The sequence below is a fragment of the Ambystoma mexicanum genome, chromosome 9 (assembly GCF_040938575.1).
Source record: "Ambystoma mexicanum isolate Mex_15411 chromosome 9, UKY_AmexF1_1, whole genome shotgun sequence".
NCBI classification, from domain to species: domain Eukaryota; kingdom Metazoa; phylum Chordata; class Amphibia; order Caudata; family Ambystomatidae; genus Ambystoma; species Ambystoma mexicanum.
The window spans coordinates 589,435,197-589,454,340 of record NC_090931.1 but is presented as its reverse complement, the minus strand read 5'-3'; the positions used below and the strand labels follow the sequence as shown (position 1 = coordinate 589,454,340).

At 46.1% G+C, this 19,144-nt stretch overlaps 1 protein-coding gene across 1 annotated transcript in view; it reads right to left on the bottom strand.

Moving 5' to 3' along the window:
* LOC138487352 (uncharacterized) overlaps positions 1-19,144 on the bottom strand; it is a 350,559-nt gene that overhangs the window by 63,125 nt on the left and 268,290 nt on the right. Inside the window, exon 9 of the mRNA XM_069613935.1 lies at positions 3,409-3,548. Within this exon, the coding sequence (XP_069470036.1) occupies positions 3,409-3,548 (140 nt within the window). The remainder of the gene's footprint in view (positions 1-3,408; positions 3,549-19,144) is intronic.

The following is a 19,144-nucleotide window of genomic DNA, read 5'->3' as shown; positions in this document are numbered from 1 at the left end:
TTGCATCTTGGTGGCACATCACGCAACGTCTGTGGCGTCAGGGAAGTTCCGGGCCCCTCCGGCAGTTTATATTGTATCAGTGCTCACACTCGATCCCCGCTGCCTCCCTCCAGCAGCTGCTGTTTACAGTTAGTACAGTAGTCCTTGTGTGCCAGGACACCTGCACAGCACTGACTGTACAAACAGCGCCCGGCAGTGCTACTAGGAAGCAGCACCTTCTTTCCTGGGACTAACCGTCGCCCATTTTATCTCTCGATTCTGAGCCACTGGCGAATGGGGAGAAAGAAAGTGGGCCCGTTTGCGCATCTACATTTGGAATTATTCAGACAGGGGACGGGGGAGTGGGGGAGTGGGGGTCTGGGGGGGGAGGGGCACGGGGTATAACAGAAATTTTGCAGTGGTCCAAGTGTAATTAGCAGCAGCACAAAAATGGCTGCAGTGCAATAAACATATTCTTATAATGCATTCTTTCAGCAGGGACATATTTTCCATAGTCCTGCCACTTTGCCCAAAAATGAACTGACATAATATGTTTGCAACAGGGCAATTACGGCGAAGTGCACTTTCACTGCTGCAACGTGTCTGTATCATGCGCCTAGAAACAGTTGTGTACACGCGCGTTATACATGCCATATAATATCATATAATATCACATGGCCTTAAGATTTCTGGAGACCTTTGAAAATAATACTTTGCATTTTTATAAACAATTCTGAACACTTTTAGGAATAATTTCAGAAACAATCCTTTACAAAATGTCTGTGTGCACACATAGACACACACTTTGTGTAGCACATTTTCATTATGTAAGTGCATCAATATCTAAGTGTGTAAAGAATTCTCTGCTCATTTACAATTAACTCTGCCCAGTTTGCTGAGGGATTCTGCACATTTTGCAGACTTCCCCCACCCCAGGGAATGCCTTGGTCCTACTAGAATTATTCAACATCTCTGCTATGAAACTGGTGGACAATCATGCCCCCCTAAAATCCACCCATGGTAAGACCAAACCATCCTCTCCATCTGAATGCTATCTCCATGCTTTGTATTACACTCTCTCTATATATATATAATGATACTGTGCTCTACTTGTAATATTTATGTATTTTAAATACTGTGCTTTCCTGTAATGTAATGTACATTCTTATCGCGCACAGATGAGGAGCTTATTACAAATAAAATAAACAAACAAACATTGTATGCGGCGGAACTAGCCTCCAAGAAATGCTCAATTAGAGCCCTTGTGAAACGGGGGTGCAAAAACCGTAACCCAAGAGACCTCACCAACCACAAATCTCTCTGTGACAACCGTAGGATTCTAATAACTAAGGCCAAAGATGTGATTGGTTATTTGTAATGCGCTTAATACCCAGAGGTTTCTAAGCGCGGACCTGGGGATTAAACCCGTGTTGCTGCATGTCATCTTGTTTCCAAGGCGAGCACACTGCCCCTGAGCTACCCTCCCGAGACGAGGAGCTGCTTACTACTCCACCACCATTGCGGCAGCTTCTAACAGGAGTTAAGCCCTCTTAGAAGTAGTAAAGCTTTGTATCAAATCATCACCCAACCCCGAAAAATGTGAAGGAATCAAAACAATTTGTTATCGAAAAAAAGCGACAAAACCCGAGAGACCATCGAATCAACTTCTCACGGCATTAGTGTTCCCTGCACACTGGCACGCACACTGCCCCTGTGGACCAAACTCTCTCCTCTTTCTCTCTCCTGGATCTCCTAAAATTGAAATTGCTCTTTCAGAACTCTCAGTTACACATAAAGAGGAGGTCTTCTGCTCTGAAGAGTCTGGCAGCGAAGGACACATTCAATGGGTTTGTTTTCTGCATAGAACATTTGTCGACACACACATCCCAATGCTCAGGTAGACCTTGGCAGAGATGTTCAGCATTTTTATTTGAACAAACATGAATTTAGTCATCCACCTTCCTGTGAGTGGCAGATTGTAATGTCAGACATGTGTGAGCCCAGGAAATTGGGAACTCTTTCTGGCTTCACAGAACAATTGGGGTTCGCAGGAAGTGGACTGATTTGCCTGTGTGCTTTGCTTCCATGAGTGGTCAGTTTGTGGCTGCAGGAGAGGGCTGTAGGACTGCAATAACACAATGAAACTGTGCTTCCTTCATTTGCCATTTTGCACAGATCAGTGCTACAGCTCAGGAATCAGGAAGCGGTATTCACAGTGGAGACTTCGTTCAGGGCCCCAGACATGGCGGCATTCATTCCTGGAGCGGACAGTGGCTCTTCTAGTCTGCCTGTCCCCATCCTGGTGCGGATCCCCCAGGATCTCCTCACTAACCTCTCCTGTCAGAACAGCTTCTGTGGATTTCAGGAGTCCCTGCTCAGCTCCAGGTCTTCCAGGCACCACTGACTACAGATGATTGTGCCACGTGACTTACTCAAAAGCCTGGTCTGAATGAATACACTGGTGCTTGCTATGATGGATCTATGTGAAAACATCAAAACCATTACCACAAATTCGTTTTCATCCATTTCTTTTCAAAACAAACTTCAGCCGACACCCCTCGCCCTAAATGAATACCCCAACCCAACCACCAAGCACACTTTCGGTGAAATTCGTTAACAAATATTCGATTAAAACGAATTTGAAGTCATGGTCTGCGATGTTATTGGGTGATACCGCTACAACATGCAGATCCTATTTCAACAAAGCAGGCAGAGGACCTGCAATTTCCTATTAACTTGTTAAGTGAAGGGAAATTATAGAGGCGGATTAACGTCAGTGGAGGTTCAGTTTCAACTGGCCACAGGCTAGTTGAAAAAGGTGCATTGTGTGAGCATCCTTTGGTGAGTTGAATGTTTACGGCCCTCAAATGCATAATGATGCATGGTTCAAATATGTCAACACTAGAAGCGTACATTTGATTCTAAATAATAATATCTAGTTTTATATAGCACTACAAGCCCACAGCCATCTGAGCACTGAGATAACAGTTGATATTATTATCCCACAGCGTGGTATTGCATGGTTCTCAATTTATCAACATCGGAAGGATGAAAGGTTGAGTTGGCCCTGCCGGCTTTCGAACCTGCATCAGCAGGCTGCACACACATGTCAGAAACGGGCGCTCAGCTTGTTGTGCTATCTGACCGGCTGATGGTCTCCAGATAGTGAAAAGTGATCTTGTGAACAGATTTTGGGCAACAATGACCACATACGTATGTCTCTTCTTCAGCACGTAGTCGAGGTTAAGTTAGTTGGATGTTAAGAACAGATCTCTTACACCAAAGGACTAAATGTTTTAAATTCTCAGGCAGACAATGCTTCCAATGCAGGTTATTTGCAATCACAGGAAGTGGGCTACCTTTGTGGTACTGCACACAATAACGTTTAAACGCTAGGAGACTACCAGCCTACTTCGATTTGCGACTTACCGAATGACAGTCTTTAAGAGGATCACGGAGCAGTAAGATGAAGGCGAGGCTGAAGGCAGGGAGGCAGTTGTACGTAGGCTGGTCCAGCCCCAGGATGTACTGGTCCCAGACGTATAGCAGTGTCTTCATCTGAAGGAAACCTGTGAGGAGATGAAGCAGAAGAGTCAAGCTCCCCAGCGCGGGCCATTGCACCTCTGCTAAGCCAATGAGTAAGCGTCAGTCTGTTCTGCGATCGGCCTCTGAGAAGGCTATAGTCTCCCCTAACACTATAGCCCAATGTCTCAGCTCAGCACCCTGTCTTCCTATTCTCTCACCACCTCATTTACCAACTCCCTCATGTACTCCCCAAGTGGAGGAAGACCGCTACGGGTATGGGCGCCTTTCTTTGCCCCTCCTTTCGGGAACTCATGCAGGCATAACCTTTCAGCCTTTACTGGAGTTTCCAAAAGAAAGTTGTCTTTTTCCTTGATTCTAGCTGGAATTCGTTTGATCCTTTTGAATGCACCATCATTTCTTGACACTCCCTCCCCATTTGAGTAGTGTATTTGATGCTTGCTGGGGGCCATCTTAGAATATAGGTCTGTCTTCAAGGCGACCCTATGGCTGAGCAGCCATCTTGGGAGAAAGAACGTGTGGGAAGGGGGACCAAATGTGTGCTGATACTTAATGGAGACTGTAAAGATTCCTTAAGGAGTTTCCGGCTAGATACTGACTAGCAGTCACTACTGTAGCAATATAGGAGCAGGGAGGCATGTTGTATGGCCACGTGATGAAACAGGAACTCAAGCAACAAATCCACACTGACCCTCCCTTACACCTCCTTCTTCTGACAAATGCACTTGACATGAAGAGAGAGGACATTCATTTGCGTTATTGATGTTTAACATATTTCCCCTAGCTCTCCAATGTATATTTTGTTGAGCCTTATCGGAGCATGAGTCTGACGGCTTTAACTAAAAGTTCTCACTTAATTTGATGTCCCGCGCCTAGGGAAAGTGCCTGCATGGATGTATGCAACTTGATAGCAACAGAGCACTATGCAAGGCAGCCCACCATATACATCTAAAGTGGAAGGCGAGGGCAAGTCAAGGTCACATATATTGGAGCCAGGGGAAGATGTGTTGAGCAGCTATTATCAATTGCCAAGGTTGTACTGTTTGAAGAGACTCCTTTTCTGTTCTTTTCTGAAATGTGGGAGAGAAGAGGGTCTAGTCAGAGCAACAGTGTGGTGCCGGTACAGAGTTTTGGTGAGTAGTTGGAGATGGCTTGATTCCTGACCTTTTATTGTTTGCTTTTCTCGATTTCCAGTGTTGCAGTTTACTGGCTTCGTGTCTCGTGTTGGACTCCTGAGCCTTCCCACCATGTAGGTGGGCACCATGGCTGTTATTGTCATGTAGGTGGTTCCAGGGTCTGCGAAGTTGATATGGTGCTGAAGGGGAAGTTAGTGTAGCTCCCTGCGTGATGCCGGGTGGCCTGTGGGTGGGTGATATGTTTGGATGTATTTAGTACTTTGGTGATTTGGCCCATAACATGCAGGATGCTTTACAATGAGGTCTGTGAGTTGCAAGGGACACTGGCGAGAAGGGTGCTGTCCCCTGAAGAGCGAAGAGGACAAGCGCTTGGACAATGCTACTGCAGCTTGATTCTGCTATGAGTGGCTTAATGTCTCAGAGAATCAAGAGCTTATGCCATACTGTCTGGGTTTTTTGTGGTGACCTCGGCTTGCAAGGTCGCTGTCTTTGATGAAGCTAAGGGATTGTGCATTAGGGTGAGTAGCTCTGTGAAGCTGTTAGCTTCGTGCATGGAAGCCATGTAAAGATGTAGGCTTGTCCTTTGACATTGCCAAGAATGATACATTCTGTCTTATTCAATTTCAATTTCAGCTGGGTCGGTTGATTGATGGGTGACTGAGGAGTTCAGCGGGGGGCTTATGCAAAGATTGAAGATGACTGTGGAAAATATGATATCGTGGCGTGCTCCACAGTGCACTAGTCACTGCTTGGATCTGCTGGGGCCCATCTTGGTGAGCTTGCACTAGTTCCTGAAGAAGAACTATTGCATGAAGTAGTAAAGTTTGTATTTCTCCACTCTTCTCATCTCTGCCAGTCTTTCTTGCTTTCTAACCCGTTCTCCTGTCTCTCTCTTCTAACCCGTTCTCCTGTCTCTCTCTTCTAACCCGTTCTCCTGCCTCTCTTTCCTTGCCTAATGACTTCTACAAATCCCACCTCACCCTATCTCTCCTCTCCCACTTCCTTTCCCCTCAAAATTACTTATTGTTTTCTCATTCTTTGTTCCCCTCACTGCTATCTCTTTCTCTAATATGTCCTTTCCAAGATCCTCTGATTCTCCACCCCGGTAAAAAAATGTACTTGCCATAGTGACATTAGTACTCTTAGTCCATAGTCCCCTTTTCTTCACACTTTTGGATTGTCCCATGTGGGACGGGAGCGCAGCATGCTGCTAGGCAGCATATTAGAACTTTGATTAGCTCAAGCAGAACTCAGCATGGCCCAGTAGCTACCTCCTCCGCGTGCCCCGCCCAACCGTCAGCCCCTTTTTCAAGTTGGACTTGATATCTTATTAGCATGGAGGGAGGGCGTATGGAGGAAAGGGGACTATGGATTAGAGTATCAGTGTCAATAGCGTGAGTAAATTGTCCATACTCTTACGTCACGTCCCTTTTCCTACTTACTCTTAGTTGATTCTAAAGTACCCTAAGGAATGTGGGAGGCTGGATTCAACTTGCAAATAGGTTACGCAAAACCACTTATCCAAAACTAATTGCGTCTCAGAATGCAATCTAATGAATAGTGTCTACAGAATGAATGCGTGGCTACCCAAGTTGCAGCTTTACAAAAGTCTTGTATATGTGCATGTCTTTGGAATGCCACAAAAGTGGCTTAACCCGCATCTGGTGTGCATGAAGCCCTTTAGGCTTGGCTTTCCCATGCAATTTGTCTGCCTTCAGTATGGTTGCGATCATCCAATGTGCGATAGAGGCCTCTGTAGCTGCAAGCCATTTGTTCTGTCCAAGTAGAATTTCAGTGACCTGACCAAGTCCAGGGTACGGAGTTATTTTCGCCACCACGCTAGGTGAGTGAAAAACACTGGTAGTGAAAGCTCCTCATTTAGGTGACAACTGCTTGCCACCTCAGGAAGAAACATAGATTTTGTTTTCAGTTCCACCATATCCTTGTGAAAAACAATGTGTGGGTCTTCCACACATAAGGCCTGTAGTTCGGAGATCTTCTTAGCCTACACAATGGCTACAAGAAAATGCTGTTTTCAGTGTAGCCCTTTTCAAATCAGTGGAACCCATTGGCTCAAACAGTTGATGCATGAGAGCCGACATTACAGTGCTAAGATCCCAAGGGCTGTGCACTTTTTCGTCCAGGCGGGATACAGTTTCATTAGCTCACTGAAGTGTCTGTTAACTACATGGTTTGACAAAGAGATTATCTTGCCATCTTTATTTAAATAAGTCCCTATTGCTCTCAAGTAGGTTTTACAGGAGTCAACTAACACTCCAGAATCTACGAGATCCGTAAAAAAAGGCCAGGCCATCATCCTGGGAGGTGTCACGGGGGTCCATTTTGTGCTGCTAGACAACAATGGCTGAAACGTGTCCACTTACTAGTGTACTGAGCCCCAGTGCTGCCCTTCCTCGCTGCTTTCATGATAGTCATATTTCTGTCTGATAGACAAAGATGACTATATACCAAGTCCCCAGGAACAAAGCTGCCAAGGACAGTGATTGTGGGCTGGTGAGAAGTACCCTTCCCTGTTGTTGATGATGTATGTCTGGCCAGTTGGGCAGTGGCCATGATGCCCGCCACTTCAGAGTATGAAGATCCAAAAACCAAATCCGTTTTGGCCTGTACGGAGCCACCAGGATCACACAACCTGTTGTGCGCTTCAATATGTGCAGTATCCGCAGTATCAGAGGAACCAGAGGCAATGCATAAAGTGTCTGCCCCTCCCAGGGAAGTAGGAGTTCATCCCCTAGTGAGTTCAGGCCTTTGCTTTTCCATGTAACATATAGTGCAAATGTGTCATTCAAGATGCTCACACATAGATGATCCAACATTGCCATGCCCTATGCCTCAAAAAGTGTCAGTATAGCTAGCTCTGTGGTTGATTTCTCATTCATGCAAAGTGTGGGTCAACAACTCAGCCCACCCTCCCTGATGCCTCCCCGGGCAAATGAGCTGCCACAACCAATATTGCATGTTTTAGACACCTCGCACAAATCTCCATTGCCAGACAACAGTTTTGGAGATCCCGTCCCACCCTGCTTTTTCAGGCAGAACATAGCAGTGGTGTTGTTTATATATATTAATATATATATATATTATGACTCTTTTCCAAGCTAATTCCTGTAGAAAGGGCTTGATTCCCTGAAAAATAGCTTTCAACTCCTGACAATCTATGTGCTGTCCCTGATCGTCCAACTCCCAGAGGTCGTGAATTTTCCAGGTGTTTAGTACAGCTCTGCATCCTGCATGGGAAACATCTGTTGCTAATTCCCTCGTCGGCAGAGGGGACATGAAGGGCACCCCCATAGTGAGGTGCCCCTCTTCCATACGCCATTGGAGACCGAATGTAGGATCGGTGGCATGGAAATTTGCTGTGTTTGTGGTTGGGTTTCTTGACAACAAGACGGCCTTAGGTGTAGCTTTAACAGTCTCTTATGTAACCTGGCCTGAGGTATCGCAAGAATACACAATACCATCAACCTTAGGAGTTGCCGAAATGTCATAGCTGGATCAGATTTGTTCCTCAGGAAATCCCTGCAGAGATTTCTTAGGTTTTCCAACTTGTCAGAGGGTGGAAAAACCCTTCACTGAGCACAGTCCCATACTATTCCAATGCATTGTAATCTCTGCATTGGAGTCGTAATCGACAATTGCAAGTTACATAACCAGCAAGACACACTTCATCACATGTGACAGTGTTGGACCTCAAATCATTTGATCGTCTAGATATAGGTAAATATGACCCCCATTGTAGACAAAGGTGCGGCATAAAGGCACCCATTACTTTTGTGAAGACGCAGGGGGCCAGGTTTAGGCCAAAAGGAGGATCCTTGTGCTGATGGTGAATCGCTTGTATAGTGAAGTGAGAAATGTCCGGTGCAGTCTCCAAATTGGCATCCTGGAGGTCTAGGGTGCATAACCAGTCCCCTTCCTACAGAGCCGTTAGGATCTGACCCTAAGTGACCATCTTGAACCCCTCCATAGGGAGGTAATCATTGAACTTTGATCGCATTCTCCAACCGGCCTTGTCCTTCTTTGGGAGAGCAAAAAATCATTTAAAATAACTGCACTGGATTTTCCAACTGGACCTGTTCTATGGCACCCAGGTTCTTCAGCTTCATCAATCCTTCTGTTAGGTTTGATGAAAATTGTTGTGGAAGGGGGAGGTGAGAGGGAGTGAAGGAAGGGAAAGGTGATAGCCAAAACTCACCACCAATAGGGTCCATGGGTCTGATGTCATGCCTTCCAAACTGGTAAATGGAGGGCTATTCTTCCTCCTACAGTTGTTAAATGCTGCTGGGCCATCGGAGTGTAAAAACCTGTCTGACTGCTGTATGTAAAAAGGTTTTTCCAGTCCTCTGTTTTTTCTTGGGTGGTTGATCTGATATCTGCTCAATTCTGTTTGTGCCCTGAGTACGGCTGAGGAAACCTCTAAAGCCGCCAGTAGAATGTTGTGGCTTTTGCTGGTCGGAGTATGTGGTCGCCTTAACGGAAGGCTGTGATATTGCAGAGAGGCTTTTTGCTATCAACGTATTTCAACATATGCGTGACACAAATGTATCCCACCAAAGGGTAATGCCTGGACTTTCTCCTGTACTTCAGGTTGCAATTTCATGCTTTTTAGCCAGGCTCACCTCCTTAGATCAACGCCCATGCACATTCCTCCAGCAGGCGTATCTCCATGAGCCGCTGCTGCCTCTAAAATATTGTGGGCAACTACCTACGCATCTCATAGTCCGGCTACAAATTGTTCTTTCGTTTCTGCCAGTAGATTCTGAGCTGAGCAAACTCCTCCATTTCTCACCATAGTTTGTTGTTACAAGCCGCAATGTTGGCATCAGTGTTGGCCTGTCTAAAATGGAGGGCACTATTTAAACAGACTTTTTTTTACAAAGAGCACCTAGTCATTTTTCCTCTCTGCCAGAAGGCATCACTGTGGCCGGTGAAGCTCTACTGGGTGCCTTTCCTTGCGCCTGGGTTGCAGAGACTACCGCTGAGGGTGCTGTTGGGTCAGACAGTTGCTCTGAGGGGTCTTGCATGTAGTGGGAGTCCACTTTTATGCTAATATGTACCACATTATGTGGCTGTTTAGAAACTACGTCCGGTCAATTGATGGGCTATAGTCCTGGGCAAATCTTGTTGCTTTTTTAATTGTCGCCTACACCAGATATCTATATTGTGACTGTAACAATATTTAGATAAACTGTTTTCTCAAATGATATCTGTTGGTGTGCGCCAATTGTACTGCCTTGTTGTTAGGGTGAATGCTTTTTTGTTAATACACATCACATTGTCCAAGCAGTAGTTGTGTGCTTCAATAATACTTTTTTTTATTTCTTATTCTGGTTAAGCACAAGATATTATCAATTTCCTTAATGGCTCTTTCACAGTTGTGTTTTACCGTTTTTCTCTTCTCTTTCACTATTGCGTGTTACTAAATTTCTCTTCTCTTTCACTATTACGTGTTACTATATTTCTCCTCTCAACACGTGTTTCCCCATGCATGTAACATGGATCTTCAGGAGAGAGTCATTTCCTTTTTTAGTGTGGGAATTGATGCCAAGTGATTATTTTTTCCTTTTATCCTTTTTCTTAAATATTTCTTCTGTTACCAGACTGTTCATTTTGACAGTCGGTTAGTAATCCTTAGCATTAGGTGATGCGTTTGCCTCCTTTGTCGCTGATCCGCGAACTCAAATTATGTGGCTTTTCACATACATTTCCCTCCAGCAATGATACTTGTTGCATGGGCATTCCTATGCTTTCTGATTGTTTACAAAGTATCTCTGAGAGAACACCTGATTTCATCGGTGGAGTGTCAGAGACTGACTGACAGATGTAAAAAATGAACTATAGCCCAGACTCTGTCTTGGAAGATCCTAACAGAAGAGGATGGTTCCTCATGATCCTCTGTGTCAGGGTCCGAAGTAAGTAGTGGTGGCACTTGTGTCATTGGGGGTCATTACGAGATTGGTGGTAGTCATGGCGCTATTTGCACCATGACTGCCACCAATAACGGGTCTGGCACCGGTGTTGGTCAATGGGGACTTACTGGTCCATTCCGACCTTGCAGGGACCGGTAAGTCCCCATTGACCAAACCATTTCCCATTCCCATTTGAGCCCCGATAGGGCTCAATGGGAATGGGGATGGCGCAAATAAAGGGCTCGCGAATGGCAAGCCCGTTATTTGCGCCCTGGTCCCCTAACGGGACCCGTAAGGTACGTTTGGTCTGACCAAACATACCTTACGGGTCCCATTAGGGGACTTCGGAATCGGCAGGAGGGGAATACCGGCACTGGTCTCCTTACCAGTGCCCAGTATCCCCTACCGCCCGACTCGGAATGAGGCCCATTGTATTTGGAGGGCACCGGTGTAGGTATAGGTGGCACGTGTGTCACTGTATTTTAGGGGCGAGTAGTGTTTGTGAGCAGTTCCGAGCTCATCGTTGGCACCATAGACACCATCAAGCTGGCCATTATTTCCATTATGAGCTCTTTGAACAAGCTACACATGTCCAGCCCCTGAAGAAAATGTTTAAATCTGGTCATTAGTGACTCATCGTCTTGACCTGGGAGTGTCCTGTGCCCTGTCCCAGTGGCACAGTATGGTTGATGCGGTAGAACCTGGGTTGATCCCACTTGCAAAGGGTCCAAGATATGGTTCCAGTGAAGGTACTGTGCTCTGGTACCTTGAAGCGTCTTTTCATGCTAGATGGAATTACAATTAATGATCGCAGACCAAATAATCGGACAAACCCAAGGAATATAGCAAAGTACTACTTTGTCATTTAATAAGCCAGGGAGAACTCACAGGCATCGTACTGATTGCTTGCACACTCACATAGTAGCTTGATTACATAGTGGTCTTATGCTCCAATATGCATATTCTATAACGCCATTATACGTGGAAAAAATACAAAACCTATTGAGGGAAGCGATTGGTTAAGGGAACATGTCTATATATAGAACATATAATGATTAGTGCATCTTTGGCTACCCCTTATCTTTAGGGCAAACCTTGAACTACCTCTAAATACGTATAGTACTGATTATAGCGGACAAAACAACAGTGGATTGGTCAATGCTATATTGCATGTTAGGTTGTCCCTCAACCCCACCGATTGGTTGGCATACTATCCCAACCTTGGACTTTTGGCTCTTTAGCAGCATGCACATGCAGCGAAACGTAGGTGTTTGAATCCCGTCAAACTACTCCCTGTTTTCCCAATTAGTCATCATCTCTCATCGGTAAGCCATAAGCCAAAGTCTTCCGTTTGTAGCTGAACTTGTTGCCTGTTCACTATCCTGGATCATTAAAGGGAGTATGAGTACACCACTATCTTAGCTTGAGACTCTAATGAACAGCCTTTGTTTTCAACTTTTGAGCCACGTGTGAAGGTACCATGAATTTGACAATTTAAGCCTTCTATTTACAGCTATTTGATTTAATTATGCAGGGTGCTTTTGCTCCTCTTGGCCTCTAGAGACTTTCTCACTCTATCTGAAATGAACTTTGTATACTTTTAATTGACCAGCACTTTGGCATTCACAGATGTTTTCTTCTTCTTTCATCTATGAGGAATGTCCCACATTCACAGCTTATCCATGTGCTGTGCTCTGTGCCTATCCCTTAAAATAGCATGCTTCATTCTGGGCCAACCTTGACTCATCGTCGACCCTGCATGCAGAGCTGTTTTTCCGCATCTCCTGATTCTACAGCCTCGGCCTGTCTTTGAGGTAGCTTGGTTAATTTTAACGTGAACTAGCGTCCGTTTTCTCTTTATGGCCGTCTTTGCCATGTTATATACTTCTCTATAGCAAGCATCTATATGTTTTCTTTCTACTTTGCGTTATTGCGTACAGTTATTGGTCAGTAAGTTACTTCATCTTCTTTGTTTCCATGATTACTTTAGCTTTAGGTACATGTTTCTCTTGGTGCTTAAGTTACATTGTTCCTCTTAAGTATTTTCATATCGTTTCACCATAGATTCATATTTCATATATCTTCTTTATGACATCACTCTGTCCTTGTCAGAGTTCACTTTAACATACGTCCATGATGCCCATAGGTGCATTCTGACACCCTTTCATGTGACATCCTTCCACACGGCATCCTTCCACACTTTCAGTGTGAGGGTACATTCTGTGTGGCTGAGTGCATAACATCTCTCATACACTCGATGTGGTATGGGAACAACACAAGTCTTCTCCTGCTGTTCTAATATGACGGCGTTGAGGGGGCAGGAGATAGTGAGAAAGCATCTACCTGCTCCTCTACATTACTGTCCATATAAAGCGGGGCTCAGATGTTTGTGGTCATGCATCTTGTGATGTTGTTTCCACTTGGCTTGAAAACCCTGTATGGTTGTGTTGTCTGGAAACATGCCTATTAAGAGGCTCTCCTATCTCTGTGACCTGCACGTGTACACCTGCTTACATGGAGCCGAGGTACACAGTTCTTGCATGGCCTCTGTTTTTATTGCTGGATTGGAGCCCGAATGGAGACTATCCTCGCCACGACTCCACAAGGATGCAGAGCAGGACTTTTGTCCCTTCTGTGTGAAGTAGAACATGCATGGGGTATCCCAGTGTATATAGTTGCCAGTGAGGTTTCTGTCCCCTCCCGTGTTCAGCCAAATCTGGGCAACACATGGTACCAGAAAAGTATGTGCACTCCCGGTCAGTAACGAAGTTTGCGCGGAGCGGGTTGGCGCAAGAGTCGCTACTGGGAACGAGGTTCTGTGCTGGTGTGCCCTGTGATGGTGAGGGGGGAGGGGTCACCAGGACCCTGTTACCAGGACCCCTCTCATGCCGCTTAACACTTTGCCGGGTCTCAACTGACACATGCCGTTGTAAAAATGGGAAGTTCACTTACCTTCGATCTCAATGTCATAAAATCGTTATGTCCCTTCAAGAGGCATCCACCAAAAGCAGCCTCCCTGAGCGTACAGATGCGAAGAGGTGACCGAAGGGAGAGAGACACACAAGCGTCGCAAGGGTGCCACACGTGTATTTTTTCCCAAGCACAGTAAACACAGACTGTGCGGGTCCATGGAGGAAAAGCTCTGTGTGTACCGCATGCACCTTTGAAGCCCATTGGACATGCGCCAACGGAGTCGTGAATGTATGTGCGCCACAAAGCTTAGCTGGCCCTCGACGCTTCATCCTGCCCGACTCAGAGAAAGGGACTGACGGGTGGGCAGGACATGCGGAGGAGGAACCTAGTGGGGCATGCCAAAACATGCTCGTGCAAATTAAAGTTCTAATGCTGAAGTGTAACTGTAACCAATTGTAACCATCTTCTTCAGTATTAGCGCCTAGATGCCTCTGGGTTGTGCGCGCTTTATAAATGCCAAAATAAATAAATAAGTAAATAAATAAATAAATAATATGCTTCTAACAACATGCTCCTGTCCCGTCCACCATTCCGTGGGACACCCCAAGAGTATGGAGGGAAGGGGGAGGGATGAAAGAGTACTTTGTTTTCCAAAACTTCACTTTCTTGGGGATGGGGGTGACTAGCCTAAAGGAAATCCCAACGATTTCTGCAAAGACATGTGCCTCGTTAACGGCAGGGGAGGGATAGGACAGTCTTATATTTCAATTTTGCTCATGCTAAGCCCCCCCCCTTGAGAACAAATATTTTTGTTGGCCCCCACAGATGCCATAACTGCTTATATTTTCTATTAAAAGCATTCACTGTACCAGGCTCGGACTGGCCTATGGGGAAATAGGGCAATTTCCGAAGCAGAAAACCCAAAATGCTGGCGTGGGACCGTTTTTTGGGCCAAAGTGGGCCACTAGTTTGGCCAATGTGGGCCAGTTTGATGAGTTACTTCACTATGCTGCTAGTAGTTTTAATCAGTGTTGCTGAATAAATATTCTTTAAAATTGACAATTTGCAACACATTTTATCCAAAAACTCCCTCTTGGGTACTATTCAAACAGTCTGTCACAAAAGTAATGATTTGCCATTTGCAACTCTGGGACGCTTTTTCATTGGCACACAAGACAAATGTTATGCCCGAGTTCGCTCCTACTCTTTACCCCCTTTTTGAAGAGACTATCGCAGTCCCTGGACATCAGCACCACAGTTTGAAGCCCACTGCTATAGGGCAAGCAGCAACCAGCCACCACAAATAACATAGGGACGAAGATTTCAACACTTCACACGTGTTCTCAGTTTTTGTGCCACTGTATAATTAGGCTGCCAAGGTATAATGAGGTGCATTTGTGCTGCATTAACACATGCCTCCGCCGTGATGCTTAATCTCCACCTGGGTGATGTAATCCTCGCTGCCTGCTGCCTGTTGTGAAAGAGCCTGGTTAAAAACCAGACATAACAAAATATTGCTGGCTATGGGAAGGTGACATGATCACGTGATCGCGGTCAGCAAATGTAGACAACCCAGGCCTCCCAAATCGTGAGCGTGTCTAAAAGTGCTCCTCGACCGATATTTAAAGTAAAAGAGGGGGGGTGCCCCCTGAGGAATTAGTGAACACTCTGTTTCTGCCATTTTTACACAGAAACAGAATACGATGGCAAGGATCCACCAAAATAACAGGAGCTACCAGGCACCCATGCATCTAGCGTAGCCAGCGATCTTATATGAAGGGAGACGTGGGGAAGAGTATAGTAATGATGTGATTTCCCAACTAGCAATGTGAGGCAGCATATAACTTAGATTGGTTCAGAAATTGCGCTCTGCTCTGTTGTATTGGGCTGATCTGAAAACAAGCATTGGCAAAGCCAATATGTTTTGGCTGTCTTATGTCAAGTTCACGCATCACATTTGATAAGTCATTAAAATACCTAACTCAAAAAAGCACACACGTCAAAGAAAAAAGTAGAGCAAAACCAATACTATTCTGTCAAGCCTTGGGCATCAGGGACTCTTTACATTCAATTAAAAGCATGGGCAACCAATGTTCAACTATGGCACACACTGAATGTGCATCTTTCAGCAAATCACAATGCCAGAAGCATACAAATGGGAAGAATATTTACACATCACTGCGGTGGAGGTGTATTCATACACAGGCCCCAAATAGATGGAATTGTCATCTGACAACTGTTGATTGTGACTAGCACTGTTTTTAGCAAAACATTGCAGGCCACCCTACCTCCATATCGTTGCTCCACATTTATTCAGCCAGATCTACATTTTAGAGGCTGTATTAGTGCTAAGAAGCCAAGTTGGTGATGAATGAGTGCTTAAGGAACTTTCAACTCAACCTACAGGTATAGCAGTTTGGATGAGAAGTTCTGGTAGCACTGGATGGCAGCAGGCATGCCCATCGGTTACTATGCACAGAATGTATGCCTAGCGCAAACGATTGACCGGAGCACTAGAGTGTACATTTAGAATGAGGTGGAGAGGCAGAGGGTAAACACGCACCACTATAACCATCACCACTATCAAGTTACTCTATGTGGCTCATTACAAGTGTGCCGGTCTGGTAAACATGGCCGAAGAAATGCTGTTAATACCGACTCCAGCATTTGCTGGTAGGGGCTCTGATCCACTGGCAGGCCTGAGCTGCTGGTAGTTTAGGCACCTATCAGCAAATAAATAATTGCTGCAATCACCGGCACCGGTACTTCTGGTGCCTGCGATTGCGGCAAACCCAGGACTACGTGGAATGGGAACTTACTGCTGTTGCCGGCACCCGTAATATCCCAGTAAAACCAGGATATCAGGCGCCGGTAACAGTACGGCGGGTTTGCCGGTAACCCGCTGGAATTTTATGAGGCTGTATGCGTTGACTTTGAAGCCGAAACATATTCCCTCATACCACGCAAGGCTTAAGTGGCACACCCTGCCCTATGCATTTATTTATGCATTCTTGTACCAATCCTGTATTATTTTGACATTGTAAGGGCAGAACTTTACATTCCAGAATGCAAAAAACCATGGAAAGGATGAGATGCTCATGCAGGACATGGGGCAACATGAGCAGTCTGTAGAATTTGCAGGTCATGGTGCAAAGAGCAACTAAAATTGTGTGCAGCATTTTCTCCCTTTGTTCCTTTTGAGAGGTGAGCGTCACATCCTACACTGCCTGTTCTGCATGCTGGTACTTTTCCATTATGCAAAGAGGACTTCAGGAGACAGGATGTAAGAAAAGGACGCTAAGCTGGATAAGCGTTTCTCTACTTGTCAAAGAAGCAGGCATCATATTGGACAGCTCCTTAAAGTTTTAAAAACATTTAGCTTACTATTTTCTTTTTTAAAGCAAACACACATTGTTCAATCCACAGGAGACACCACGGGTTTGGATTTGAAAAGAAAGCCCCAAATTGGCACTTTTCAGAAAGAGTTGGGTGTTTTTTCGCCAGGAAGGGTCAATGCAGGGTAACCTGCCCTCACATCCATTCTCCACTGATTGATGCCTGCCGGCCAATGTTTGGCTAATGGAATATATTTTATTTATTTCATTTTTGTATTTGCATAGTGCTCCAAGCCCTTAGGCATCAAGAAGCTGGTTACAGTCATTGGCTTATTTATTTATTTTGTCATTTGTAAAGCGCACCGAACCCAGAGGCATCTGGGTGCTTGTTGCATCAGAGGTTGGTTAGAGTGTTTGCATGTTACATTGGGATACGTATTGGGTTACAGTAGTTACAAGATATATTTAGTTATAATTTGAGAGAGAAGTTCTCTGGCAAGTACAGTAAAGTTATGACATAGTTAATACAAATCGATGCAAGTGTAGTAAGGATGCAAATACAGCTGGGGACCAGGTGTAAGTGGATCTAGGTCACCTGGCCTAAGCCCCGCCCACCTGGTGCCTTCCTGCTTGCTGCTCTTTTTTACCACTTAGCAAGCCCCGCCCACCTGGTGCCTTCCTGCTTGCCTCTCTTTTCCCTACTTAAGGAGTCCTCCAGCCTCTTTTCCTTTGCAGCTGGGGAGCAGGTGTTCCTCCAGCCTCTTTTCCTTTGCAGCTGGGGAGCAGGTGTTAGTGGATCTAGGTCACCTGGCCTAAGCCCCGCCCACCTGGTGCCTTCCTGCTTACTGCTCTTTTTCACCACTTAGCAAGCCCTGCCCACCTGGTGCCTTCCTGCTTGCCGCTCTTTTCCCTACTTAAGGAGTCCTCCAGCCTCTTTTCCTTTGCAGCTGGGGAGCAGGTGTTAGTGGATCTAGGTCACCTGGCCTAGGCCCGCCCACCTGGTGCCTTCCTGCTTGCCGCTCTTTTTTCACCAATTATCAAGCCCCGCCCACCTGGTGCCTTCCTGCTTGCCGCTCTTTTCCCTACTTAAGGAGTCCTCCAGCCTCTTTTCCTTTGCAGCGGGGGAGCAGGTGTAAGTGGATCTAGGTCACCTGGCCTAAGCCCCGCCCACCTGGTGCCTTCCTGCTTGCCGCTCTTTTTCACCAATTATCAAGCCCCACCCACCTGGTGCCTTCCTGCTTGCCGCTCTTTTTCACCAATTATCAAGCCCCGCCCACCTGGTGCCTTCCTGCTTGCCGCTCTTTTCCCTACTTAAGGAGTCCTCCAGCCTCTTTTCCTTTACAGCTGGGGAGCAGGTGTAAGTGGATCTAGGTCACCTGGCCTAAGCCCCGCCCACCTGGTGCCTTCCTGCTTGCCGCTCTTTTTCACCAATTATCAAGCCCCGCCCACCTGCTGCCTTCCTGCTTGCCGCTCTTTTCCCTACTTAAGGAGTCCTCCAGCCTCTTTTCCTTTGCAGCTGGGGAGCAGGTGTAAGTGGATCTAGGTCACCTGGCCTAAGCCCCGCCCACCTGGTGCCTTCCTGCTTGCCGCTCTTTTTCACCAATTATCAAGCCCCGCCCACCTGGTGCCTTCCTGCTTGCCGCTCTTTTCCCTACTTAAGGAGTCCTCCAGCCTCTTTTCCTTTGCAGCTGGGGAGCAGGTGTAAGTGGATCTAGGTCACCTGGCCTAAGCCCCGCCCACCTGGGGCCTTCCTGCTTGCCGCTCTTTCACCACTCTGCAAGTCCCGCCCACCTGGTGCCTTCCTGCACCAATATGTGTTTACACCCTCTGTCCCCACAGGCCATCCCCACCCTCTCTGGTCCCCCCATGTTGTTCCCTTGTTCCCCCCCCCCCTTCCCGCACACAGGAGTCTGTCCTGATACATTCTGGTTTCACCATCACTGTCTTGTGGCCAATGCTGGATTTTACTTTTATGGACTTCATTGATTCATGCTGCATCACCCTTTCTCAACTCTCATGCTGGACTTCCTTTGCATCTTGTACTCATGGTGGCCCTGAATCATGCTGTTCCCATCTTCATCTTGTATCCTGGCTTGCACCATTATGTGTTACTACTGACTTCTGCAATTGTATTCGCTCTCCCCTCTTGCTTCTCCACTCTTTTTGACTGCTTACTCAGTGTTCTCTCCTCCCATCCCCTCTCCCTTTTCCTATCTCCTCGCCTTACTTTCTTCTATGCACTTACTCTATCAGAATTGTTCCTAGACCTAGTGTGAAAGCAACCTCGTCTGTTGCTCCCCCATCCCCT